The 26,915-nt window shown below is 46.3% G+C and overlaps 1 protein-coding gene across 2 annotated transcripts in view; it reads left to right on the forward strand.

Annotated features, from left to right (window-relative positions):
* The window catches only part of TMEM250 (transmembrane protein 250), a 111,430-nt gene extending 85,530 nt beyond the window's left edge, over positions 1-25,900 (forward strand). The window contains exons 1-2 of one of the 2 annotated variants that reach the window (XM_054997390.1): positions 6,508-6,593; positions 25,167-25,900. In XM_054997390.1, the coding sequence (XP_054853365.1) occupies positions 25,302-25,721 (420 nt within the window). In that variant the 5' untranslated portion in view covers positions 6,508-6,593; positions 25,167-25,301 and the 3' untranslated portion in view covers positions 25,722-25,900. Of the gene's footprint in view, positions 1-6,507; positions 6,594-25,166 lie in introns of those variants that run through there. The other variant, XM_054997389.1, reaches the window with a different exon arrangement.
* The last annotated feature ends 1,015 nt before the right edge of the window (positions 25,901-26,915 follow it).

A 26,915-nucleotide genomic window follows, 5' to 3' on the forward strand; every position in this document is an offset into this window, starting at 1 on the left:
AGACCTAACAGTTTTATGCAAATTTGATTAAGTATTATGAGGTCTTTTTCAGATTTTGCATAATTTAACTTTAAATTTCTTCTAGAATGAGATGCCATCAACTATTAATGACCAAAATAAACTCCTTTAAGATGCATATATTTATACTTTATTTCACAGCTTAGATTCTATGGGCTCTTTTTTTGGTTGTTGTTCTATTGCCAAAGTAACAAATATGTCGAAAGTAATATTTGGAGCTCTCAACCTGCATCATAAATCTTCTGTGATTTGTGCAATTCATTAAAAGTTTTGAAAGAAATACAAGTTACCATTTATATGGTAAGAAGTGACATATAAATGTATATGTTTTTCCTTTCCAGCAGGTCATAAAACACAGACCTTGCCAGCAGCTTTCATTTGAACTAATAGGTCACACTTGTTGATGTGATAAGTTTTGCAATAAATCTCCAGGCTTGTCAAAATGGCCACTGCTGAATGTGCAGGAAGCTGAACAGGCACATCAGAATGAAGCAGCACAGAGCTCAGCGTGCAAGGGCTGCCCCACTTGACAGCATGCTGAAAAACTCCCCCAGCGCCAAACTGCCTGTTACTCGGGCCATAATTGGTGGCAGGGGGGCACAAGCAGTCTTCAGTGCCCCGGCATGCCCTTTCCACATGGCTTCACCGGGGAGCTGATGCAGGGAGGCCTGAAGGAAGGACTGCCTGTACATGCCGGACAGGGTGGGATGTGGCGTCTGCCCCAGGCCAGCTCCTGAGGATCAGTTCCTGAATTTGCTGCCTTTGCTTTGTTCCGTTCCTGTTCCTCCTCCTCCTGCATATGGAAGTGAACGGAGATGTTCCGCCAGGCCTACGGGAGTGGTTGAGGAGCTGGCGAACTCTCCTGCCGGTCCCGAGCCTGCTTTCCTCTGCTCTACTCCACTTTTTAATGAGATATGTGGATTTAATTTTTTTAAATAATTTTTTTAATGATTTTATCTATGTATTGTATTTAAATTGTGGTTTTTATGATCTTATGAAGTGACCCACTCTGAGTCTGCGGGGAGGGCAGGATAAAAATTGAACAAAATAAATGATGAATAAATAAATAGTTGTGAATGGTAAAACTCCTTCAAAGGCAGTATATAAGTGTTGTAAATATGAGGTTTGGATCGGGGCCTGTAATTTTGTGAGTGAGCAGAAAAAGAAGGCATGCCATTGCTTTGTGTCATGCCAGTAGCTCTAAAACTGAAGCTAATTGTGGAATAACTTTTTGGACTTGTGCTAGAAACACCTGTTAGCATTGCAGCAACACTGACAGTTGTAATAACACAGGGGTCAGTAATAGGGGTATGCAAAACAAAACACTTGAGCTGAAGATATATGTTGAAATTGCTGTTTTGAATCATTACCTTGAGTATCTGGAATGGTAAAACAAATCCAAGATGCTTGCAATAATGAAACCCCATCCCTGGAAAAAACCTGTTATTTTTTCTTTAAGTTCTAATGCTAACCAGTCGTGCAACTTGATTATTTTTTCTCTGTATTGATTTCCTGGAAATGGCACTCTCTATTCCAATCGAACCCTTGCAAGGGAGGAGCAAGAGAGCACTCCTAGACAATCCAAGCTGCCGACAGGTGTCATTCTTCTTCCTCCTTCCTTCCTCCTTTGCCCCTTCTTGCGTGCTTGAGATTTTTTCCTTGTAAAGTGGATAAGCCTTGGCTTACTCAGGTATCCATAGAATTCAAATTCCCCTTCTATACAAGTCTCTCTTGTGGCCCTGAGCCCCTTGCTTGCACAGGTTGTAACTGAGCTTGCTGAACTGAGCTATGCTTTGCATGGGCTGAGCTATGCTTTGCAGAAGCTGAAGTATGTTTTGCAGAAGATTGATTCATTGCAGAGAGCTAGTCCTTAGCTTGTAAATTACTTTCTTGCACTTGAGGTCTGCAATGAACACGTCTTTGCAAATTGTCTGCTTTTCTTCTATGGTTGTGATCCTCCTCTGTTCTCTCCCCTCTCTGTGCTTTTCCACTTCCAGTCTCACTTCCAATCAAATCATTGCAAGGGAGCAGCAAAGAGCTATTTCAGCCGATCACAAGTTGCCATTTTCCATCAACCCTTCCCCCTCTTTGTGGGCTAGAGGGAGGTTTATTCCATGTAAAAGTAATAAGTAGGGCTGTGCAGAGAGGGACTTACTTTGAGGGTATGTAAAATCGACCTGCTGTCTTCAATCTGCTTGAAATTAAGGAATTATTTAGATTAGGGGCAGAACTATGATCTATGTAAATTTGGCACAATTGTAACATTCTTTATAAATAACTTTCTGGATCCAGGAAGCAGTACAACGTAAGATAAACTTTTATTAATGATTTAAAATAACTTAGCAGTATTAACCAGAGAGAACAAGTAACTTGCTACTTTAGCCAGGCCCCTTGGCTCCTTCTCGCAAAGCACTCTAGGAGGTCTAGAACTTCTTAAGCACCATCCATGAAAAGTCATAGTGTCCTCACAGCCCTTATCTTTATAAACAGCTGCCCAGTACCTTGAATAGATTGCCCATTGAAAATAATGGTCCTGAAAGGAAAAAACATGGATTTTTTACCCAAACTACTAATATCTTACCAAGAAGTAAGCAGTAAATGATAAACGTTCCTCCCTGCAGAGGTTGAAAACAGAAATTATAATGGAGATCTTAGTACACTCCCCTAGTCAGTAACCTTTTAAAACTAGAGTCAAAATTCAAAGGAATTTGAGCCAATATAAAAGAGCCAGTATAAGAGAGCCCATTTGCTGAAAATACACAACTCAGCACTATTGATAATTCACATGTACATTAATAATCCACAACGCTGTGCTGCCTGTGGGCCTGGAGCACTTTTATTGCATGGCCCATCTCCTTTATCCCATGGAAAGGATGCTCGTGGCTTGGGTTCCTCAGAGAAGCCCAGCTGGGACATTGCCACCCATGAAATGCAGCATCATGCAACATAAAGGCCATCTGCTGCATGAGAAGCGATGCCAGAGCATTGCCTGATCAACAACATATCCACTGGAACTCCACTTACACCACGGTCAAGTGCCTGGTAAAATAGATAGGCACCATGCAAGAGAGGAGTGAGAAGGCCACCATGGGGTGGAGAGAGCGAGAGCTGTTAATCTCAATATACAATAGTATGTACAGTTAAAGATTCTTTAAAAAGGTGTGCCTTTTAGGATAGGAAAAAAAGTCCGAGTTAAAGGTCTGATTTCATTATTTAGCATAAGTCACCCTGCAACCCTTGAGCAAAGTCTGGGTTCAATAGCATTTTAGAGACCAACTAGATTTGCAAGGTGGAAGCTTTCAGGAGTCAGAGCTCCCTTCTTCAGATCCAAGGGGTGGAGGGGTGGGAGTAGGAGTCTTTGTAATCCAGGCAGAGGGTGCTACGGGTATTACAAATTACAGTTTCTGGCAGATAGCTATAACACATCGGGGTGATGGAGAATGGGTGTGAAGTACAATTGGCATCTGTAGTGTACGAAATATGTTCTGATTTAACCCTTGGGATCTATTAATCTGAATTTGCAAATAGACAGTTTTGCAGTTGCAAGTTTCCTTTGAGGTTTCTCTGAATAGGTTGCCTGCCAACGCTTATGAGAGAGCAGTATCATTGTCCGGCATAGGATGCAAGTCATTAATGATGTGCTGAACTGGTTTGAGCTGGGAACTGTATGTGACCAGCAGTGGCACTCTATTGTTGTTCTGTTTGGGCTTAACTTGTAGCAGGCCATCCCTTGGTATCAACTGGCTTTCTAGATCTGTTTTCTTACTACATCCAGTGGGTAAATTCAGACATTTCTGTGGTAGATTATGGTATAAGGTGGTTTTACTCTTCCTGGTGTTTAGAAAATGTACTTCTTGTGTAGATTCATGGGCAGTTTGATGGTGGAGAAAAATCTTAGGCCTCCAATTTTTTTTCTCAATCTCCCTTCACAATGATTCTGTAAGACTGACACAAATGGTCTGTCCGGCTTCGTATCCGGGGCAGGGAGGGGGCATGGTTGGAGGCTCTCCTTCCGTTTGGGGCTCTGTTTGCCATTGGCTTTATTTGGCTTGGGGGGCTTCTGTCTCTTCTCCAGTTTGGGGGAATGTTGTTTCAAAGACTCTCAGGCTTGGAAGGACAGGAACGCAAGCTCTCCAGAACTCTTCCTTGGGTTGGATGTTTATTATTAAGCCTCTCCAAAAGGAGAGGGGAACGATTTTCAGGCCATAATCTTGCAGCTACACTGAAACATCATTTCCCCACCACCTTCGGGGAGGGTTTTTTTTAAATAACATGCATTTAGCCTGATGAAGACTTCTGGAGAACATGGCAGGTAGAAGGGCATGAATATAGTTTTCGCAAAATTTGGGAGTATTGGTATCATTACAAAGATCCATTTCGAATAAAATTTGGAGGGGTTGGGAATATCAGACCTATTAATTCCTAGGATGAAATAATAAACTCAGCTTCTGAAGTGGCTATTTTTTAAAAGAAAATGGCACCCCTAAGATCCAAGTTAATTGGACAAAGATGTATGATCCTATGAACCCCTGAAACAGGTGCCCCCCCCCACCCCCAGACATCCTTGTCTTCATTGTTTCCTGTGGGGAAAATACCATGTTTCCTCCAGGTTGCCTCAATGGAACTCTTCAACCCATTGTGCTCAAAAGTGGAGGAAATGTAGTCTCCCCTCTCTAATAAAGACTCGCCAATTTTCCAAAATTTTAACAAAGGAAATCTTCAATAGAGTGCCCCAGGGACCCTTCGATGGAATGCCCCCTAGGAAAATTATTCTACCTGCATGTTCTCCAAAACTGTTTGTTAAAAATATTTAGTAGCTGCCTTTCCACCTTAAGAGGAGCTGAAGGCAGCTTACAATATGAAACAAACATAAAAACACACTTAAAAACACTGTTAAAAACTACCCATACATTAAAAAGTGGCCAAACAAAAGCCATCCTACATTTAAAAACGGTTCAGCTGTCTCCTGAAGTTAGAAAATGAGGGAGCCACAACCAAGAAGGTCCTCTCCCGTGTTGTCACCCACCTTATCTCAGAAGACAGGGGCATCCCAAGTGGGCTTCTGAAGATGCCTGCAGCGGTCAGGTAGGTTCTGGTCATGCTAGGTGGGATGGCAGGGACAGTGGGACAACGTCAGTCCAGCGACTGGGTTGCTTGAGTGACTGGCCGACTTGGGCGAGTTCGACTAAAAAAAGAGTTGCCGCTTGCTGACATTCGCTGGGCTTGTCATTGAATTACTGGAGAAGGCTGCCTTGTGAAGAGGGCTGCTGGGTTTCTGGTTACTGTCCCGCAAGCAAGAGCCCATTACTTGTGGCCATGGGGGTGAGAGCGCTCCAGGGGCTTCTGGGAAAGGGATGTCATCATTGTGCTCTGTGAGGCATTCCAGCAGTGGTGCGTTCAAGGAAACTTCTGCCCGCTTCAGGGGCTTCTGCTCAGCTTTACTAGAAACCCCACAAACTAAAGGAAATACAGATAATGTTGCAAGCACATTTTGAGCCAAATAAGAGTTAAAGAATTTTTGTGCAATAACAACCTTCGAGTTATATACCACCCTTCAGGACAATTTCATGCCACACGCAGAGCGGTTTACAAAGTGTGTTATAATTATCCTTACAACAATCACCCTACAAGGTGGGTGGGGCTGAAAGAGCTCCCAGAAGCTGTGAGGGACCCAAAGTCACCCAGCTGGCTTCAAGCAGAGGAGTGGGGACTCAAACCCAGTTCTCCCGACTGGAGTCCTGCCGCCCTTCACCACTACAGCAAACCGCAGAGTGATTCTTAAGGGGCTCTCGCCCCCCCCCCGCCCCCACGAGAGCCCACAGGCAGCCCGTCGCCAAGGCTGCTGGCCAGCGGCAGGTGACCGTAGGGCAGCCCTTCCTCTCCTGCCAATCGCCCGGTAAGGTCTCCCTCCACTGCTAGGCGCCTGGGAATCCTGACCAACAGTCCTAGAAGGAAAGGGAAGCTTATTCTCCCCACCAGCTGCCGTGTGAATTTCTGCTGGGTTTGGGTAGCATCTGTGGCTCGCGGTGCAATTCTTTTGGCGCCACAAGGGCAACTACTGTGGGCTTATCCATTCCGCGAGGACGTGGATTGACGCTCCGCAACCCGGGCCCACGTTTTGCGCAACAAGGGCAGCACCACCAAGTCGCAGGCAGAACGGCGACGTGTCGTGTGAACTGCGCAGCGCGCCAAGCTCCCCTGCCCCCGGGCAGCACCGGAGCCACGCGGGGCAGCCGAGGAGGGGCTGCAGCGCCCGGGGGCGGGAGGGGGCCTCTCCAGCGGCTGCTCCGGCGTCCCTGGGCGCCAACGGAGAGGGGCTGCCCGGCGGCGGCCGCCCGCCTCCCTCCCTCGCTCGCTCCGGGCCCCTGCAGGCGGGCCCCGGGCGGGAGCCCCGCCGCTCTCTCGGCCGCCCTGCGGCGCAGAGGGGCGGGCGGGCAGGCAGCGCCAGGGAAGCCGCCGCCTCCCCGCTCGCCCGCCCGCCCTCACTTCCTGCCGCCGGCCGGAGCCGCAGCCGGGAGGAGCCGGCGGGGAGGAGGCCGGGCGCGCCAGGCCCAGGGAGACCCACCGCCCCGCAGGTAACCCGGCGGAGAGCGCCGCCCCGGCCCCGCTGCCCCTCGGCCCTCCTCCTCCTCCTCCTCCCAGCCAGAGGCGGCCGCCGCCCCGGCCCCACCGCAGTCCCCGCCCCCGGCGCGCCCGCCCGCCCGCCCGCCCGCCGGGAGAGGCCGAGGAGCGGCTGCGGGCGGCCTCGGGGCCCGGCCTCGGGGAGCCCGGGGCGCTTCTTCCGCCCGCCCCGTCCCGCCCCGCGGCTGGCGGCGGGAGCTGCGCGGGAGGCGGCGTCCCGAGTCGGCCGCCCTCCGCCGCGTCGCGTCCCCGGCGCAGGGCAGCGGCCGGCGCGGAGGGGCGAGGGCCGGCCCGGGCCGTGGGGCAGGCCCCTCGCGGCCGCAGCGCCCTCCCGCCGTGCCCCAGAGGCCCCTCGCGCGGCCTGGCGGCTTGTCCGGGCCCGCCCCTCCTCCGTGGGCAGCCGCCTGTTCCCTCTGCGGGGGCTCTGGAGGGCCGCTTCCCGCAGGAGAGCGACCTGCCCCCGGCGCGGGTTACGCGGCGCGCGGTTGCGGGAGGGCGCGTTGCTGGGCAGGCCCCCGGGGGTGGGGGGGGGTCCCGGTTGCCGCCCGCCCGCCCGCGCGCGCGCGCGCGCGCTGCTCCTCGGAGTAATCCCCGCGGATGCGCGCTTCTGTGTTGGTAGCGGCCGAGGCGGCGGAGGACTTTCTGTACTTCCGCTTCTTCGTAGGAAAGGGAATCTTGGCAGGAGCCGCTTCCCGCAGCGTTTTTTCCCACGCAAAGGACTCGAGGCAGCTCACGAGCAGATGAGAGCCACGCACGAAAGCAGCCCTCATGAAAACACACACAAACAAACGAGTGCCCTTAATGTAAAAGGGAAGGTCAGCCAGCATCGGGCTAAAACAGCACAAAGCCCCGCAGAGAGCCGCTGTCAGGCGCGTTTCTGATACCGGGTGTCTTGCAAGCCTCATACCAGAGACTCGGAGGGGCCGCTCCACAGAGGTACCCACTAGGCCTCAGGCCTCCAAGAACATGCCAGGGTCTCTGGGGAAGGTCTTTTTTTAAAGATACAAACAACAACAGTAACAAATGCAACAAAAAGGGTGGCAGGTGTACAAGTAAGTTTCTATGGAAGGCCTCCAAATATGTAAAAATAAATCCATACGCAATTTTCGTCTGATGCCATACGTTTGTATGTTGATAAGTTTTAAGGTCCTTAATCCGTTGGATTAGGGGAGGTGTAATATATCAGTCTGGCAAATAGTTTAGAAGAATGTAATGTTCAAAAGTCAACGAGTATTCCAAGACCAAATTAATATGAGTAATAACAATAACATTCGATTTATATACCTCCCTTCAGGACAACTTAATGCCACACTCACCGCGGTTTACAAAGCGTGTTGTTGTTATCTTCACGAATAGTAACTTCTACCCCGAAAGAACCAAGAACTGGACACATCCAAACTGTTTTCTTAAGAGACGCGCCCTGCAAGTGACAACGCCAGCACTTAATCCGTTACTAAAAAGGCACTGAGGCATCCAACGTACTCTAAATGTCATTTTTTGCTGAATATGTCACTGGTGCTTAAGATCCATAGGCGGCATAACAGGTACAAACCCGGAGGCCGTATCCCATTGCTTTGGCAAAATGGGGTGATCATCTAGCTCTTGAGGAAAGTCTTAAAGAACATGCCGTTTTCTACCCATATCATATAATGGTCAGAATGCTGGATGAGGACCAGGGGAAAATGGATTCCAATGTCCACTTGCTCTGAAGCTTGCTGAGCGCCCCTGGGCCAGTCAACTCTCTGTCGGCCTAGTTTACCTCACAGGGTTGTTGTAATGGTAAAACAGAGGAGGGGGAAACTGTCTATGCTACCCTCAGCTCCTTGGAGGAAGGCTGAAATAAAAAAGCACCAAATAAATAAATAACGAGAAGCATATTCAAGTGTTGCAGGAGGGCCAAAAAGCCACCCCTGCCAAACGTCCTCTTTTGTAAAACAGTTTGTGATACTGGAACTGCAGTGATAGAGTAGATGTCGTTTAAGGAACTGGGGGAACGTTGCAGGTCCATAGCTGTGTAAAGTCTCGTGAGAGGTTGGCGGCCGGATTTGCAATGGAGAAAATGAGGTTGAATTGGGTAACGTTTACAGTGCAGTCCTATGCAGAGTCACTCCAGTCTCAGCCCATGGATTACAGTGGCCTTAGACTAAGCTACCTCTGTTTAGGATTGCACTGTTAGACACTCACTTCTACGGAAAATTCATGATGGCTTTTTCATAGATTTTTCTGCATCCTACAATCTTAAAAAGATCTCTTTGCCTCTCAGAAAAAGGTCAAGATTAATTTGGAATGAAAATATTACTTGATTTTGATTTCTGGTCTCTCAGTATTTGATTTGTGCTGGCCTTAATGAGCTTGTATGTTTTTAGTTTAGGAATAACGGTAAACAGTCTTTTCTCTTGAGAAGAAAATTGTATAGTAGATGTCAAAACTGGTTTTGGGAGAGTAGTGTACGTTGATTTGTATGCTGTTCCAGCTGATCAAGAAGATCTAGGGCATTAGTATGCTCCCTTACTTTGTGTGTGTACGTATACGGGTGCCCGAGTATCCTTTGGTTTTCAATGCGGCAAGCGCCTTTCCCAACACTGGGGGGGGGGGTCCTGAACGTGCTGTGTTTAAAAACGCATTTGGTGCCTTCAGGGACTCCTCCAAATGGCCTGGGCTTCTGTGGGAGAGTGAAGTGGCAGGAGTATACTATGAACTTCACTGTGGGAGGGTTTGCATCTCTGCAGCTACAGCAGAGTGTGGGAAAACTTAAAAATGACATGTCCGTTATATGCTGTTTCATTAAGTGGAATACTTGGGTGTTTCCTCCTTTTCAAAAGGCGTTTAGCAAGGCTAGATGGATTAACGTACTGGATGCTTGCCAAGGGGTTTTCGTCTGACCTGGGTAATTGATGCGTTGGTCGACATTTTTAGGTTTGCCAACTGAGATATTAAAAAGCAGTTGAGATTTGTAAATAACACAGAATTTGTGTCAAAGCCACCTTTCTGAATTATACTGTCATGTACTTTCTAGGTCCATTTTGCACATTAATGTTTTATATTTATATCCTGTTTGTTCTGTGCTCTAAAAATGCTTTCCATACATCTGAATGAGTGCTTTATACAAAAATAGGGGTGTGCGCTTTGGGTTCCCAGTTCAGGAAAAAAACCTCGAACCGGGCCCGATTCGTAAAGATTTGGTATTTCCGAATCAGGGCCAGTATGATGGCCCTGATTTGGAAATACCGAATCAAAGCTTCCTAAAGCCATTCAGATTGCTTCAGGAAGCTTCAGGGCCTTTTTAAAGGGCACCCACCCTCCCACAACCGCCCCACACCTGATGGCGGTGGAAGCAGCGGCCTTGCTTGCTGCCTTGCCAGCCACCACAGAGGTTGAAGTGACAGTGCGGGCGGCACCAGAGCTTGCTGCCGCCCTGCCAGCCGCCGTGGAGGCCGAAGTGGCGGTGCAGGTGCTCTCTGCTGCCCTGCTAGCCACTGCGGACGCCAAAGCGGCAGCCAGTGGCAGCGCAGGTGGTCGCTGCTGCTCTGCCGGCCACCACGTAGGCCAAAGTGGCGGTGCGGGCAGTGCCAGCGCTGGTGCTCGCTTCTGCCCTGCTAGCCGCCGCTGCCCTGCTCTGCCGGCCGCAGCATAGGCCGAAGTGGCGGCGCAGTCGCCGGCGCTCGTTACTGCCCTGCCAGCCACCACGTAGGCCGAAGCTGCAGCCCGCACCACCGCTCTGCCAGCCGCTGCAGAGGGTGAAGCAGCGGCACGGGCGGCAGAGGCACCGGCTGCAGCCTTCCCTGCTGCCCTGCTGGCCACAGCGGCGGCCCAGGCACCTGCTGCAGCCCTTGGGAAAGGTAAGTGGGGTTGGGGGGTTTGGGGATGGGGGGCTCGGGGGAGGTGGGGATCACTTCGGTATGCTCTGAATCATTTCAAAGCACAACGAAGCGATTTCCAAATACCTGAACCCGAAGCGGGTTATTCTGAATCGTTTTCCCGCTTCAGGTAAACTGAAAGCGGGAAAACGAAATATTTCCCCGCTGCACACCCCTATACAAAAGAGGCCCTGGATTCTGTGAGTTTCATTTTGATGGAACTTGCGTCCAGGTCAGATTGGCCAAATTCCAGTGTTAGTGGTGCTTGGATTAAAATTAATTAATTTAGAGTCTTTAGCTAATTAATTTAATCAGCCAAATTTCTATGATGCTTACAAAAATGAGGTGGTAGCAGCATGGACATTGTGACAATAATCGTTTTTACAGATGGGCTTGAGATTGTGGCATGATATGCCTGAAGGCACAGAAGCTGGAAGAAAACTTCTCTTGCAGTTCGCCTCTTTCTAGGCAACAGCAGAAAATGGACCATTCAGGTGCCTTCTGAAGGCGGGCGACTGGGTGCGGATGGCAGCTGCGCGGTGCACAGGAGTGAGGGATCCCTCGCTAAGGCCAAATATGTGGCTACGGCTGTGGTGGAGTTAACCTGGACTGTCCCCAGAAAGGGCTTATGAGGCAGCTCAGTGCATATCTTGGGGGTTTCAGACATCCAGTGGCTAAACCTCTGCGTGGCGACATGCTGCCTCTGGACATGTTGTGTGGAGACCACTGTCCTGTCAGTGAAGAAAGAAGGAGCCCTTCTTTCTACACACTGGAAGCTGTGAAAACGAAGTCCTGGTTGAGGTCAGTGATGTGGGTTTTCTGGGAATATTTTCCAGTTGAAATTAAAACATTCTGTTTATTTCAAAAAAAGTCCATATAGCAAATTGGCCTTTAGACAAAAAGTGCAAATTAGTACAAACCTAGTTAAAAACTTAAAGCCACTGCAGAGTATGCACAAGTACATACAACTGTAGATGTTACCCACTTGCAGGTAACCCTTAAGAAGGCATTGCTCGCATGAGCACAGGTGTCACAGTGAGAAATATTTCAAGAGGCAGGCTTGCATGTCTGTGAGTCCTAGGCCATGGAGGACTTCAGTCAGTAACCAGTGGAGCAACAGCAAAATATGCATAACATGCATACTTGCCTGCTTTCTGATAGTGGTTGTGTTCTATGCCAGCTGGAGTTTCCAAGTTGTTTTTAAGGGCAGACGCATGGAGAGTACGTTGCCATAGTCTAGCCACGTGGTTACTGTGGCATGGATCTGCACGGCCTGCCAGAGGGAGGCATCCTTCTGGCTAAACCAAGATGGAAGAAAGCGTTTTTCACAGCTGAATTAACTTGCTATTACCAGCGGTAAGGCTGTGTTAACTGAGTCAACTGAACCTATCGAACGTGGGAAGCAAAGTACCCCCCAAGTCCTCAGCTCTTCACTAGCATCACATCTGTCTTGTGAGGATTTATTTCTAACTTGTTACCATACAGCAGTTTAACTAAGCCAGCTCTGGCTCAGGAGATCTACCGCAGTCTCAGGTGATCTAGACAAAAAAAATCAACATATTTGATGCCACCAAAATCCAAATCCATGAATGATTTCTTGCAAATGTTTTACGTAAAGATTAAACCCCTTGCGAGATAAAAAACTGAGCCTTGTGGCATGGGCGTAGACTTTCTAATTTCCGGGGTGGGTGGGTCTGGGCCAGATATGTTGCTATGTTAGGTCCTTCATTAAAAGAATCAGGGCCTGGTGACAACATAGGTAGGGGTCTCTACTGTCTATGGAGGCAGGGCCATAGGAGATTTAGGGAGGAGCTCCCTACAAAATTAGGGGGACCCAGGCGCCCCCCCTAAGAACACCCCTGGGTTGAGTCAAAGGTAGGAAAAGGTGGGAGTTGGCCAGTGGTTGTGATTTCTCAGTGTTTTTGAAATTTACTTTAGGATAATCACTGTCCGGGGTCTGAGGCTCATCCCCTGGACTTACTGGGAGGAGGGGAGAGGGGCAACTGGGAGACAGCCACCCAGTCTCCCTGACAGTCACCCAGGCCCCGCACAGGCTGGCAACAGAGGGGGAAAAGAAGCACCCAAGCCACAGAGGGTCAGAAGGGGCAGGTAGAAGCCAGCTAGCCCCACCCTCCAGTGGCAGGCTAAGAGCCCAGGCAGGGGAAGTGGGGACAGCCAGGAGAGTACCAGACCAAAGGGAGAGGGCACAGGAGATAGGGACAGCCAGCCAGCAACTGTACCTGCAGGGGAAGAAAGGCAGCAGAAGCAGCACAGGGCAACGCCCCAAACTGCAAGCAGGGTGGAAGGGAATAGGAAGGGCCAGGTGAGGCTGGGAGCAAGGCAGCCTCAGGTGGGACTGCCTGAGGCAGCCAGCAAAGGAGGCACAGGTGTGGCTGGCCAGAGCAGCCAGCAGAACAATGCCAGGTGTGGCGGCTTAGGAGAGTATGTGTGTGTGAGAGAGAGAGATGTAAGCAAAAAGCAGAAGTGGAAGGGAGTTTAACAGGTTGAGCAGGCCAGTGAGTGGTAGAGAGGGAGCAAGGGTGATGTATACCTCCCCTTCGTCCCCAGAGCTGGAACCTATGTTGTCCCTGTCCGTGCCTGGAAGCTGGAGTTCAGGCCTGCTGGCACCCTGCGCAGCCGTGCCCATGCTGATGCCTGACAGTCACTTTAAGATCTACAAATATCTACCTTGTGCATAGGACAAACTAATGGTCACAAATGTGACATTAAGAAAGCAACTCAGAAAAGCCTGTAGGGGTACATTTTCAAAGTATTTCTGGATGTTCATTTACAGGGGTCTTGTTTGTGCCTTATTCATAAAAGTAACTTAGTACTGAAATGCACTAAATTATGGCATCACAGATACCTTCATTTGGTAAATACATGAAGTCTCTGAGCCAGGGTGGAACAAAACAGTTGCTGTGCACTCAATATCTGAGCAATGTACGGAGGTCAGACTAGTAGCAATCTTTTTCTTCTCACTTCAAACTCATATCTTGTAAGTGAGTAGAAGCACATTTTGAGACACTTCAGGACAGCGCCCACAGCCATGATCCCACAGAAAACTCACAGTTATGCCACCTAGGATTTTAAGTTACCCTGGATGTGTTTGTTCTAACTGATGTTCTTTGAATGAACTCATTCGCTATAACATTAAGATCAATTTCCTGAGAGATTTGTTCATGTCCATGAAGAAGAGCCATTTGTTTGAGCCTGTCTCATGCATGACCGTGGAAAGGTCTTTATTCTACAAAGGCATGAGGATGACCTTTCTGAGGTGCAGGAGGAAACAGGTACCGTAAGGCTTATTCTGATAAGTTTAGCTAATTCTGTTAGTAGCTGGTGCAGCCATTTCCCTTGTCTGAATATTCTGGCCTGTACACATTAGATCTTATAGTTTGGTCTTTGGTAAATATGTGCGAATGTCTGCTGGGACTGGCTTGTCTGGGTCGTGCAGGCCGGGTGTAATCCCTGAAGTGTCTAACGTTTTGTAGTATCATTTCAAATTTGCTAAAGTGTTTTATAGCTTTTAATCCAAACAACTACCAGGCAAAGTAAGCCACAGTGCAATAATACTATTATATGTTTCAGACTAGTTCATGTTAGCTGTTGCTGCCTAGGTAGTGAACAATTGTCAATACACATCTACTTGACCAACTCTTTAGAGTATAGACATTTTAAAAAAATTCTTCACAGGCTTGCTTGGGCCGTTAATTAGCTTAAAAAAGGAACTGGTTCAGCACCCACTTCAGCAAACATAGGAAATCACAGGCTTAAAGAAGACACAAAATATCTCTCTACCAAAAGAATCCCCAAATCCTACAGCAATACATTTGCTGTCGTTTTGAAAGTGCTACTCAACTTTCTTTTCCAATTCCTTCTCTTAAGCATTAACTAGTTGGTTGCCCCTTTGAAACTGTACCATACCATTTTAGGTAACAGCAAAATGAAGAGCATGAACGTGTACAGAGTGCACATTCCTTGCCAATGTTCTCTCTGAAATGCACACAGGGCTAAAGGAAATTTTAAAAAGGCCTCTGATCCACACACACACCCAGTCTTGTTCATGCAAATAGGCTTTCTCATTGCTTCAGAGAGACAGCGCCCGGGCTGCCATTTTAGGAATTGTCCTTTTCTTCAATAGATACCACCTCACCATTTAAAAATGGAATGGAAATTGAAAGAGAAGCTTAGGAGTGGCTAAAGCAGGCCCCTCCGCACACACACTAACTGTTCTCAATCAATGTTATATAGACCCATCCCATACCCAGCAAAAGCCACAGCAGAAGCAAGCAAATAAACAAACAAATCTATTTTAACAAGGAAACATAGAGCCTACCCTTCCTCATTGTTCCATTTCCAAAGTACAATGTAATGATAGGATAACTGCAATGTAAAATAAAACAGAAACTCACTTTTTCCTTTTAAAAGCAATGGAAACTGGTCCTTAACAGAGTAGCATAGATTGCAGAGACAACATGATTGGCAGTTGGAGTATGGTGGCTGGTGTGAGTGTGAGAGAGAAAGTAACAAATTTACACTTGCCTTAGGTTTAGAAAAGAAGTAAGAATCTTTATTATAGGAACTCCATACTTGGATAGGAAAGTGGAGAGATAGAATTCTATCTACCTAAGTCTAAGAATAGACATGGATGGCAGGACAAGTCCTGCTTCCATGGTGCAAGATGAAGAGAAAAGGTAGAAGTGTGACAAAGGGAGGAAGAAAAGGATGTCATGAAGAGGAAGACCTGAGATTAGCAATCTACACATCAAAGGATAGTTCAGGGCAGTAAAGGGGTAAATAGTAAACAGATGCCCTAACCATTCTAACTTTCTAGTTTGTACCCCTCTGAAACCTGTGGAAAGAGACAGCATCAAGTCCTCCTAACATTCTCCAAATGTAAACTGGAGCGAAGAAAGTATGTAGAGGTCAACAGAGGTCTTGCAGTCTGACCGCTGCTACATTGAAAGTGGGTGGAGCCAGTCAAGGTTAAGGATTAAGCTACTTTGTGTGGGCCTGTTATGAGCCTGGGCCTAGTGACTAGGGGTGTGCAAGGCCTGTCTGTTTCAGTAAACCTGATTCGGTTTTAACTGAATCAGGAAAACGTTTGGGTATTCAGGGAATACCGAAACGGCAAGCCGATTCGGTATTCGCGTTTCAGCTTGATTCGGCCATTGTTTTCAATGAGAAAACCTTATCCCGGCTTTCCGGGAGTCTGGGGGGGCCATTTTCTGTCTGAATCACACCAAACTTGGTGGAGAAATTCTCCTAACTCTCCTCTAACTTCTTTCTAAATGTCATAAAGATTGAACTTTGGGGGGCAATGTTATGCCCCCCCAAACAAGGTGCCCCCATCCTCCTACACTCTCCATGGTTCTCTATGGGGAAAAACAAGTCCTCTTTCTAGGTGGCTTGGGGTGGCATTTTGCAAGCAAAAGGCACCCAACTTTCAGGGGACCTGCTCCCACCTGTCCTCCCACCCTCCAACAAGTTTCAGGCAGATTCCACTTTGGGGGGCCATTTTATGGCCTCCCAAAGAAGGTGCCCCTATCCACCTCCACTCCACTATTCCCTATGGGGGAAATAAGAGAGGCTTGCCCCCAAACTTCAGGGGACCTCCTCCTACCTGTCCCCTCTCCCTCCACCAAGGCTCAAGCAGATCCCACTTTGGGGGGGGGCATTTTATGGCCTCCCAAATATGCTGCTCTTAGCCTCCCCTTTCTCCATTATTTCCTATGGAGGAAATAAGAGGCTTGTCTGGCTAGGGGTGGCATTTTGCATGCAAAATGCCCCCAACCTTCAGGGGCCCATCTCCTACCTGTCCTCTCACCCTCCACCAAGGCCCAAGCTGATCCCACTTTGGGGGGCCATTTTATGCCCCCCCAAACGTGGTTCTCCTGCCACACCACTTTGTCTTCCTACTGTGGGGAAGACTTCCACACCGCAGAAATACCATGGGTTTGGGGCTGCCAATGGCCACAGCCACAGTCCACCTGCACCCAAACTGCCAAATACCACACACACCCTCCCCAAAACCTAACCTCCCCTGTCCTGTGGCCAGCCACTTTCTATTGATTCCTGTTATGGGAAAATCTCCCACAGCAGGAACCCACAGAATGTGGCATCTATGGCCACAGGAACAGTCCCTTTTTTAAATCCACCCCCCCACACACACACAGCCCCATACTGACCAAAAGACACCCTCCCCAACATTCCCACACCGGCCACTACCCCAGGAGCAGGCTGGCCAGCCGTCCCCCATTGTTCCGTGTGATGGGAACTTTCAAACTCTCTTTCCCAGGGCAATTATGCACAGTCCAGGGGTGCCACAATGGTGGGCACACTCCTGAGTGCGAGCTTGTCCCTGTGAAAGAGCACCTGAACCACAGACACCCTCCCCCAAATTCCCCCACCACCTACAGAGATGGCTGGCCAGCCAGCCCCATTGTTCCCTGTGATGGGAACCAACTGCACAACAAAGAATAAAACACAAACACACACTGAATAAAGTTTTTTTAAAAATATTTTCTCACTTTCAAAGTACAAGTAGGCAAAGCATTTTGACACATTACACCAGCAGTCCCCCACACAGAAAAATAACACCACTCACTTAACATCAGAGAATCACAAAAACACAATTCCTGTCAAAAACACTTTATTTCTTGAACAGCTGTAGGTTACACAGCAGGGGGGCACACCAAAGGGCCTGCCAGCATTCCTCTACACAAAAATGACACAACTCACTTCACATTAAAGAATCACAAAAACACAATACCTGTCAAAAACACTTTATTTCTTGAACAGCTTTAGGTTACACAGCAGGGGGGCACACCAAAGGGCGTGCCAGCAGTATCTTACACAAAAATAACACAACTCACTTCACATTAAAGAATCACCGAAAACACAATTGCTGTCAAAAACACTTTATTTCTTTAACTGCTTTAGGTTACACAGTAGGAGGGCACCACAGGGCATGAAAGCAGTCTACTACACAAAATAACACAACTCACTTCACCGTTTTTGACAGCAGATTTTCAGCGGAGATTTTCCCATAACAGGAATCAATAGAAAGTGGCTGGCCACAGGACAGGGGAGGTTAGGTTTTGGGGAGGGTGTTTGTGGTATTTGGCAGTTTGGGTGCAGGTGGACTGTGGCTGTGGCCATTGGCAGCCCCAATCCCATGTGTTTCTGCGGTGTGGAAGTCTTCCCCACAGTAGAAAGACAAAGTGGTGTGGCAGGAGAACCACCTTTGAGGGGGCATAAAATGGCCCCCCAAAGTGGGATCAGCTTGGGCCTTGGTGGAGAGTGGGAGGACAGGTAGGAGATGGGCCCCTGAAGGTTGGGGGCATTTTGCATGCAAAATGCCACCCCTAGCCAGACAAGCCTCTCTTATTTCCCCCATAGGAAATAATGGAGAAAGGGGGGGGCTAAGAGCAGCATATTTGGGAGGCCATAAAATCCCCCCCCCAAGTGGGATCTGCTTGAGCCTTGGTGGAGGGAGGTGGGAAAGGTAGGAGGAGGTCCCCTGAAGTTTGGGGGCATTTTGCATGCAAAATGCCTCCCCTAGCCAGACAAGCCTCTCTTATTTCCCCCATAGGGAATAGTGGAGTGGAGGTGGATAGGGGCACCTTCTTTGGGAGGCCATAAAATGGCCCCCCAAAGTGGAATCTGCCTGAAACTTGTTGGAGGGTGGGAGGACAGGTGGCAGCAGGTCCCCTGAAAGTTGGGTGCCTTTTGCTTGCAAAATGCCACCCCAAGCCACCTAGAAAGAGGACTTGTTTTTCCCCATAGAGAACCGAGAGTGTAGGAGGATGGGGGCACCTTGTTTGGGGGGGCATAACATTGCCCCCCAAAGTCCAATCTTTCTGAAACTTGGGGCGTAGTTAGAGGAGAGTTAGCAGAAGGTCTCCACCAAGTTTGGTGTGATTCAGACAGAAAGTGCCCCCCCAGACTCCCGGAAAGCCAGGAGAAGGTTTTTTCAGTGAAAACAATGGCTGACTCGTTTCGGCGATCTCTGTTTCGGTATCCCCGGAATTTTTCGGTATTCAGAAAAAGTTTTGGTAATACTGAAAAAAAACCGAAATGGCCCTGATTCGGTAACTTTAATGTAATCAGAATACCGAATTGCACACCCCTACTAGTGACTGCAGGGCCTACATTTCCCAGGTTCCCTTTGGCTCCTGTGATTGGGTAAGAGGGGATTCTGAGGAAAAATCTCATGACTAGGAAAGTAGGGGGATGGTGCCTGAGAGAAGGGATAAAAGGCCTCACCACAGTGGGAGGGTGTTCACTCCTAGGGAGCAGAGCTGAGGAGAGGCTTCAACTCTCACCCCTCATCCAGAAGGGGTGAGACAGTTGGAAGCCAGTCGCCAGGAGACAGTTAAGAACAGTCTAGTTAGACGCGTTTGGGTGTTATAGTTTTGTTTGTTCACCAACCTTTACTATTTTAAATAAAGTTCTTTATTGTTCCGCCTGGGTCCTCATGCCTCATTCGGTCACATCATAAATCAAACCTACTGAGAAAGAGTACACAGAAGGGGTCAGTTGGGTGCTCTGGGCTCTTCCGAGGAAGCCTGTGCCAGAGTGGTGGCAGCCTGCAGAGTGCTTCCTTGGGCCCCAGCCAGCTGTGACAGGACATAGCCACAGATCTCTTAAGGCAGTGCATAAATTCTTTTTTTATTAAAAATGTATTTTTTATAGATATAAACAACAACAAAAATAAAATAAAAACGATATCACAATTATAATTACATCAAAAGAAAAAAGTAAACATATAAGATAATAAACAATGATATTGTAAACAGTAAAAAATTATGTAACAGCAAACATTTTTACTATGTCTTCTCGTAATAAAAGATTGACATTTAATCTCCATCTTCCCCTTCTGTCTTTGTTTTGTTCCCAAGTTACTACTAACTGATTGTGATCTGCAAAGGTTTTTGGTTGTATCTTTGCACTCTCTAGATCAATAACTAAGGTTTTTGATATCCAGCACATATCAACCCTTGAATATATTTGGTTTCTGTCAGAAAAGAAAGTATCTAGTATTCAGATTTTTGATCCTCCAAGCATCTTCCAGTTGTAACATTTCCATATATTGGGGGACATATTTTGGAGAAGTTTGCCTTCTTTGGGTTTTTTACCTATCTTTTTAAAGATCCCTTACCCCATTCATGTCTGTCCTTGAAAATCTAAAATGGATCGGAAAACATTTCCATACAATTTTTCTCTTGCATTGTTTGGGGCATATAGTGTGTAAATCTTGCCTTCCGGGAGCCTGATTTTCAAAGTCATATATCTTCCTTCAGAATATCTTAATTCTTCTATAACATTTATTTGTAAATTGTTTATATAAACCGCAACTCCTTTTTATTATAAATTCTTAATAAATGCACAAATACATACTAGCAAACAGGAACAAAGCCCCAAAGAATCGTGGAAATTATAACATGATAAAACAGGAAAGGTGGGCAGTCCTGTGCCATTGTCCCTCATGTGAGTTTGTCACTGGTTGCCTGGGGGAATTGAGCCCCTCAGCCCCCTGGTAGTTTACACCTATGCCTTGTGGCACCTCACAGAAAACGGATGGCAGCTGGTCTCCAACAGAAGCTCGCTGAGACCTATCTGTAAGGAATGATTTAAATCCAGTCAACGCACATCCCTTTATACGTATTTCTACCTTCAAATGTACTTGTAGGGTAACATGTTAAAGGCTTGCAGTAAATGCAATAATAGTAGTAAAGAAATGCGCTCCTTGTCTATATTCAAGCAAAGATCATCAATGGAAGCCACCAATGCCATCTCCATCCTACAGCCAAGCCAAAAGCAGTTGAAAGGCGTTCAAGGGCAGATGTGTCATCCAAGAAGTCCTGGAGTGGGATCAGCTATCTTGCTCAACTTTGTTGGAGAAGAATGATGTAGCCAATAATTACCCAGTCTCTAATATGCTTTCAAAATAGCATATTAGAGACTGGGTCATTATTGGCTGCATTAAATTATATTTCATGTGCTCTGAATGGAAAGAATTATAATGAAGCAGCACGTTTATTGCCTTTCTGAAAGGATGAACTACCAAAGTGCTATCATATGCCCGGTACACCGTTACATCTAAGTAGTTAATAGCCGTGCTACTAGAATTCCACATAAACTGAATATTGGGATGGATGCCATTCATCCATTCCCCCAAATTATCAATGTTGATTGAATTATGGACTATCAAAAATAAATCATCTATGTACCGAACAAAAACCAAAATATCCTGCCAGAACGGATTTGAAGTAGGATTACAGTGATAATCACGTTCTAGTTTCCCCATAAATAAATTAGCAACAATAGGTGCTACTGTACTACCCATAGCTATTCCTTTTAATTGTAAGTAAAAAAAAGTTTTTCCATCCTGAAATAGTTTTTTTCTAATATAATTTTAAGTAATGATATTAAAAATAAAGTAAGTGGATTCAATTTGTCACGTTCATCTAGCATCTCCTGAATTACTAATCTTGCCTTCTCATGTGGGATATTGGTATATAATAAGGAGACATCCAAAGTAACAAACATAGCTGTAGGAGGTAGTTGGAAGCCTTCAAACTTTTGTATAAAATCCCTAGTGTCCAATAGAAAAGTAGATAATTTCTTAACAAAAGCCTGAAGTTGATAGTCCAAGTATTTTGAAATCCGCTCAAAGACAGAGTTACTTCCGGACACAATAGGGCGTCCCGGTGGGGGGAAGTCTTCTTTATGGATGTTGAGTAATAAATAAAATAGTGGAGTCCATGGTTGAGAATTAATAAGGATTCTATGGAGGGCAACGGTAATGTGCCCCAGGGCTAGTGCTTCATCAAGAATAACTCTAATAATCAAGTTAATATTCTTAGTGGGGTCCTCTGGAATTTCTTTATAACAACTATCATCTGAAAGCTGTCTATTCACTTCTCTTAGATAATCTTGTCAGTTCACAACAACTATAGCTCCCCCCTTATCTGCTTCTTCAATGATAATTGAATTATCTAATGCTAGATTTTGTAAAGCAGAACGTTCTTTTAAAGCAGAACGTTCTTGTTCCATTTGGGCTTATTGTTATTTTCAATATGTTTTATTTCCTTAAGTAACATGTGCTTGAATGTGCTAATATGAGCATGTGTAATGTTGGGTACAAAGCTGGAATGAGAGCGAATGCCATAGGTGTCCTGATGTTCCATAGTTTCATGCTCGATAAAAGCTCTTAATTTAATCTGGTGAATAAATTTATAAACGTCTATTCTAGTTTGAAAATCATTATATTTCAGTATTGGCACAAAGCCAAGACCCTTATTTGAAGCTGTAAATTCAGTAAAAGTAAAAGGTCTTGAGGAGAGGTTAACCACTAAGTTAGTTTCCCCCTCCATAGGGGACCTCCCCGTAAAAAACGACCTTGTGTTTTATTAAGGACTGTCTTATTAGTCTTAGATCTGGTGGCAACCCCATCTTCAATGGATCTTCTCCATCCATTGTTTCTAGTTCTGAAGTGACCTCTAAAGGTTTAAACCAAATCACTTTTTTTCAGGGGGCGCTATCTTCATTCTACCAGCTATACACCCTTCCAGTTTCATAATCCCTGGTATCTCTGTTACTTCTTTAATTTTACCTCCTTCATTTTGGTTTCAAATTCTTTCAACCGTTTATCAAGGTCCTGGATCTTACTATCAAATACCTGCTGTGTACAACTGTTCTTAACTTTAATCTCTTTGTCCACACTAAGTACCTGAACACTTGTTCAGTATTGCTGCCCAATATTTTTAAAATGCCTCTTTATCTTTAAACATGCCAGGGGGTCTGTTTATTCTGAGTCCTCTAGGACATTACCCAGCAGTTTCATGTAGATGTTAAAGAGCAAAAGAGAAATAATGGAACCCTGTGGGACCGCACAAGCCAAGGTACAGAGTAGCAATCCCACAGCACTAAATTCTGAAACCTTCCAAGAAGGACTGGAACTATTGGAAAATGGTCCCAGTTCCAGTCCAGAAAGGTAGTCTTGAAGAATACCATGACTGATGGTTTTGAAAGACGCTGAGAAGTCCAGGAGAATTGACAGAGTTGCACTCTCTCTGTCCATCTCCCAGTGCAAGTCATCCACTAGGGTGACCAAAGGTGTTTCAGTTCTATAGCCAGGCCTAAGACTAAATTGGAAAGGACCTAAACAATTTGACTCAGCCGGGAAAGCCCAAAGCTGTCCAGCTACCATCTGTTCCATCACCTTGCCCAGGAATGGAATATTTGAGACTGGTTGATAGTTATTGGAGATCTCCTGGGTCCAGGATGGTCTTTTTTAGGAGCGGACACACCACATCCTGTTTCAACAGTGGATCAATTGACCACCCCATCTCTCAAGAAGGTATTAACTTCCTCTTGTGCCCAGTCAGCCAGCCTTTCCCCAGCAGATTTAAGTATCCTGGGAGAACAAAGCAGGTGGTAGGCCTCAAACTCCAAGGGTTCTGCCCACATCGTCAGACTGAGTAAACTGAAAAGTATCCCAAACAGCTGGATGAATTGGCATTCTGGCACCATCTATCTCATCACTGCTATTGCAGAATGCAAGTCAGAACAAATGCAAAAAACGTCACCAGTAAAGTCCTGAGCAAAATGGTCACAGGGGGCCCCAGAGCAGTCCACCCCAGCAGGCTTCTGACCCTGCACAACAGCTCTGCTGGACTACACCATGTAATGCCATTTTGTGAGTGGGCAGAAAAAGATGTCACACCAATTCTCTGGAGTTGTGGTATCCAGAATATGGGATGCTCCTTATTTTTGCTGGAATTGGGATATTTGGAATAAAGAATATGCTTTGCTTGAAACAAACAAGTTGTTATTCCAATAGCATTTAATAAAATAAATGACTAATAGTATTTAATAAAATAAACAACAAATAAAATAATTTGTTGCTCTGCTTAGGTTTGTTACGACATCCTAGCACCAAGCATGCTTTCACAGGAGAAAAATCCAATTAGAATTTGCTATTGATTAGACCCTGATGTTAAGTTTGCATGTGAAATGCAAATTTTGTTGTTCAGATAATTGTACATCTGTTTGGGCCATTCTGCCTCAAGTGTGAGATGAGTAAGCTAGAATTCTAGCCATACAATGATTAGACACGTGTGACTTTTTTCAGCCTTGGGTATACCTGCAGCGTTCATTCTCCTGAAAGGGTAAGGTAGTGGTTAGTTTTTTCCAAATATGTTCTGTAACAAAGATGCTGTCAATTGTCATCATTTTGGAGGTGTTTGTAGGGAACAGTCAAAGCTCTGGCAAGAGGCTCATCGTGGCACCGGGACAAGAAGGCAAGAGTGGCAGACACCCAGTAATCTTGCAGCCTTCCATTACCAGATAGGTGGAAAGGCAGTAGGTGCAACTGATAGAAAGGGGTGGAGGGGGGGGAGGATGAGGTAATTGACTTTTAGAGGCAACACAGAACTGGGAAAGCACAAACATCTTCAGGCTTTTCTTAAAACGTGACAGCTGGTCCCCAGGGTTTTCTCTGATTTTCCCCACATGTAAATCCCACAGCTGATATCCTGTGTGTTAAATAAGAAATTGTATGGAATACATAATGGAAAAGAACACTTCAGCCGCTGCTCTGAAGAATGCTTCCAAACACACATCATCACAGTGAAATAGGCACTTGCACAATTTTACACACATGATGGTATGCATATATCGTGTATGGATTTCTCCTACAGATGTGAAATTGCCTTTAAGAAACAATATATAGGAGGGACACGTTCTAATTTTGCCCACTTCCACTGATTGCTTTATTGCTTCCCCATCCTACTGGTGTCATTGAGCTGTTTCTGGTCCTTGCTACTTCCTGGCTTTCTCATCTCCAAACATTTGAACTTTGTCGTCAAAGCTGTTTTATTGCTGACATTTTATCTTTCAGCATACGGTGTTTTGAATGTTCCACAACATTGCAGAAATGCAGCCAGTGCCTGGGATTCACAGTAGAGAGCTAGTTTTTAACATATGACATCCAAAGTATGGAAAAGTTATAAATCTGCCATTACCATCTTAACATCTAAATCTCTACAGCTTTCTTTCCAGCTTGTGCCGCAACAGTCTTTTTATGACAACAGTTTGCCATGGCCAGGAAGGTCTTAGAGAGTGGGCTGCAGCAATTTGTTTCAGTTGTAATTGGCTTTTTTTCTGGGAAAAGAGGTAGTGGAACTCAGTGGGTTGCCCTCGGAGACAATGATCACATGGCTGGTGGCCCCGCCCCCTGATCTCCAGACAGAGGGGAGTTTAGATTGCCCTCCGTGCTGCTGGGCGGCACAGAGGGCAATCTAAACTCCCCTCTGTCTGGAGATCAGGTGGCGGGGCCACCAGCCATGTGACCATTTTCAAGAGGTTCTGGAACTCCATTCCACCATGTTCCAGCTGAAAAAAAGCCCTGGTTGTAATCTAAACATGTGCTTCGAGCATTCATAGGCCAATTCAACTTGCGAAACTCCATTGGAGAAATTGATTTCAGCACACAAAGATGGATATGTTACTTAGCCCTTGGTAGTTATCTGGGAAGCAGCCTTGAAACCAAAGATACATTGGCCAATGGTACCTGGCATAGAGCTGACCAACCCAGCTGATTTCCCCTTCCTTTGGGGGTGTTTCTCAAACCGGCTCTCCTTTTGTTCCTTCCTGCAGGCAACTTCCAGCTCGGCAAGTCAACCCCATGTTCCCATTCCTGAGTCAGTGGCCTTTCCCCCCATCTTCATGGATATTGCCTGTTACGTTCCGTGCAAACCTGGCTCTCAAGATCTGTAAAAGGTGGGATGCCTGATGCCTGTAATCCCCATTCCACGACGAGTCCGTTCTTTCCATGGCCCCCACACAACATGCTTGCATTCGGCCTGTGGGCCAATAAGGACCACGCATTTGGTGCGTACCAAGTACAATAACTTTGATATCTACCTGAAGTCACGTTGGATGTATGGTTTCATTCGTTTCTTGCTGTACTTCAGTTGCAGCCTGTTTACCTCCATCCTGTGGGTGGCTCTGTCTATCTTGTTTTGCCTTCAGTACCTCAGCATCCGGGTCTTTCTACGTTTCCAATACAAACTCTCCATTATCCTACTGTTGCTGGGAAGGAGGCGGGTGGACTTCAGCCTAATGAACGAGCTGCTCATTTATGGCATTCATGTCACAATGTTGCTGGTGGGGGGCTTAGGCTGGTGCTTCATGGTCTTTGTTGATATGTAAATAAAACTGGTGAATGTCAGCCAAGGAGGTGTGTTTGACTCTTATCTGTATGTGTGTGTGTGTGTGTTAGTGAGACAGAACTTTTTTTCATGTACGTTTGTTTCTCAGCACTGCACCAACTTTTGATAAATTTGTGGGTGTGAAGTTGCCTCTGAAGAGGGGAGTAATGGATATTAATTCCTGCTTGTCCTTGTTGGTAATATTGTTGGTGAAATAAAACAATGATCTGTATTCCCCTGTCATGCATCAGGTGGGTTTGTCCCTTACTTCTCTTTGCTGCTGCATTCCCAGTCCTTCTCTTCCTGGGGGTTCTGAGTTGTTGTTCTCCTCATCTCCCAAAAATGACAGATGGACTCCTACACCAGTGGCTTTGCTGAGGAAGACTTTGAGTTCATTGCTAAGATCTCATCTTGCTGTCCCTATTGTCCCTATTGTTACAAATATTTGCTAACAATTAAGCTCAGGCAAGTAGTGGAATGAACTAAGAATTGGGATGTCCCTAGTTTAAATTTTGCCTCCTTGAACTCGACCAAGTGGTTTTAGGCATATCTGCAATATAGCAAAACAGCAAATCTGCAAGGTAAGTCAACATATGTAGAGTTCTCAGTTCTGAGAAGAGTTCTGAGTTCTCAGAAGTGCCGTATCCTTAATTATATCCACAAGTAGGAAAAGAGTCTGCTTGATTAGACTGAAAGTCCATCTTGTACAGTATCTGTACTGTAACCACAGCTTAGAAAGCCTCGTATCTGTGTAGTCAGAACCATGTGCTGTCCCTTTAACAATTGGTACTTATGGGAATTGTAGTCCCCCCTTCAATATAGAAGTTTATTGTAGGCTTCCTGTGAAGGTGTTAAAAGTTTATGGTCCTCTTCCTCCCTTTGTTCGGACCCTTTCCCTCAAGCCAGGATGCAACAGCTATAATGAATTCAGCGCTTGTCTACAACAAATCTGGACCAATAAAGATGTATCTTGCTTATGATTGAACCATGCCTCGCTCACTGGCTCCAACTGTAAGTAAGGATTCCTTTATGATCTGGGTTGAGAAAGGTAGTGCGTTAGAGCTATCTGGAAGCCAGCATCTTTCCCAGCTGCTTCCAGAATAGTAAATTCATTAAAAGGCTCATCTTGTTCCTTCACAAAAGTAAATTCATGAAAGGGCTCGTCTTGCTCCTTCTAAGATCAGCTACAGCATGT

Source organism: Eublepharis macularius, chromosome 14 (genome assembly GCF_028583425.1).
Source record: "Eublepharis macularius isolate TG4126 chromosome 14, MPM_Emac_v1.0, whole genome shotgun sequence".
NCBI classification, from domain to species: Eukaryota; Metazoa; Chordata; class Lepidosauria; order Squamata; family Eublepharidae; genus Eublepharis; species Eublepharis macularius.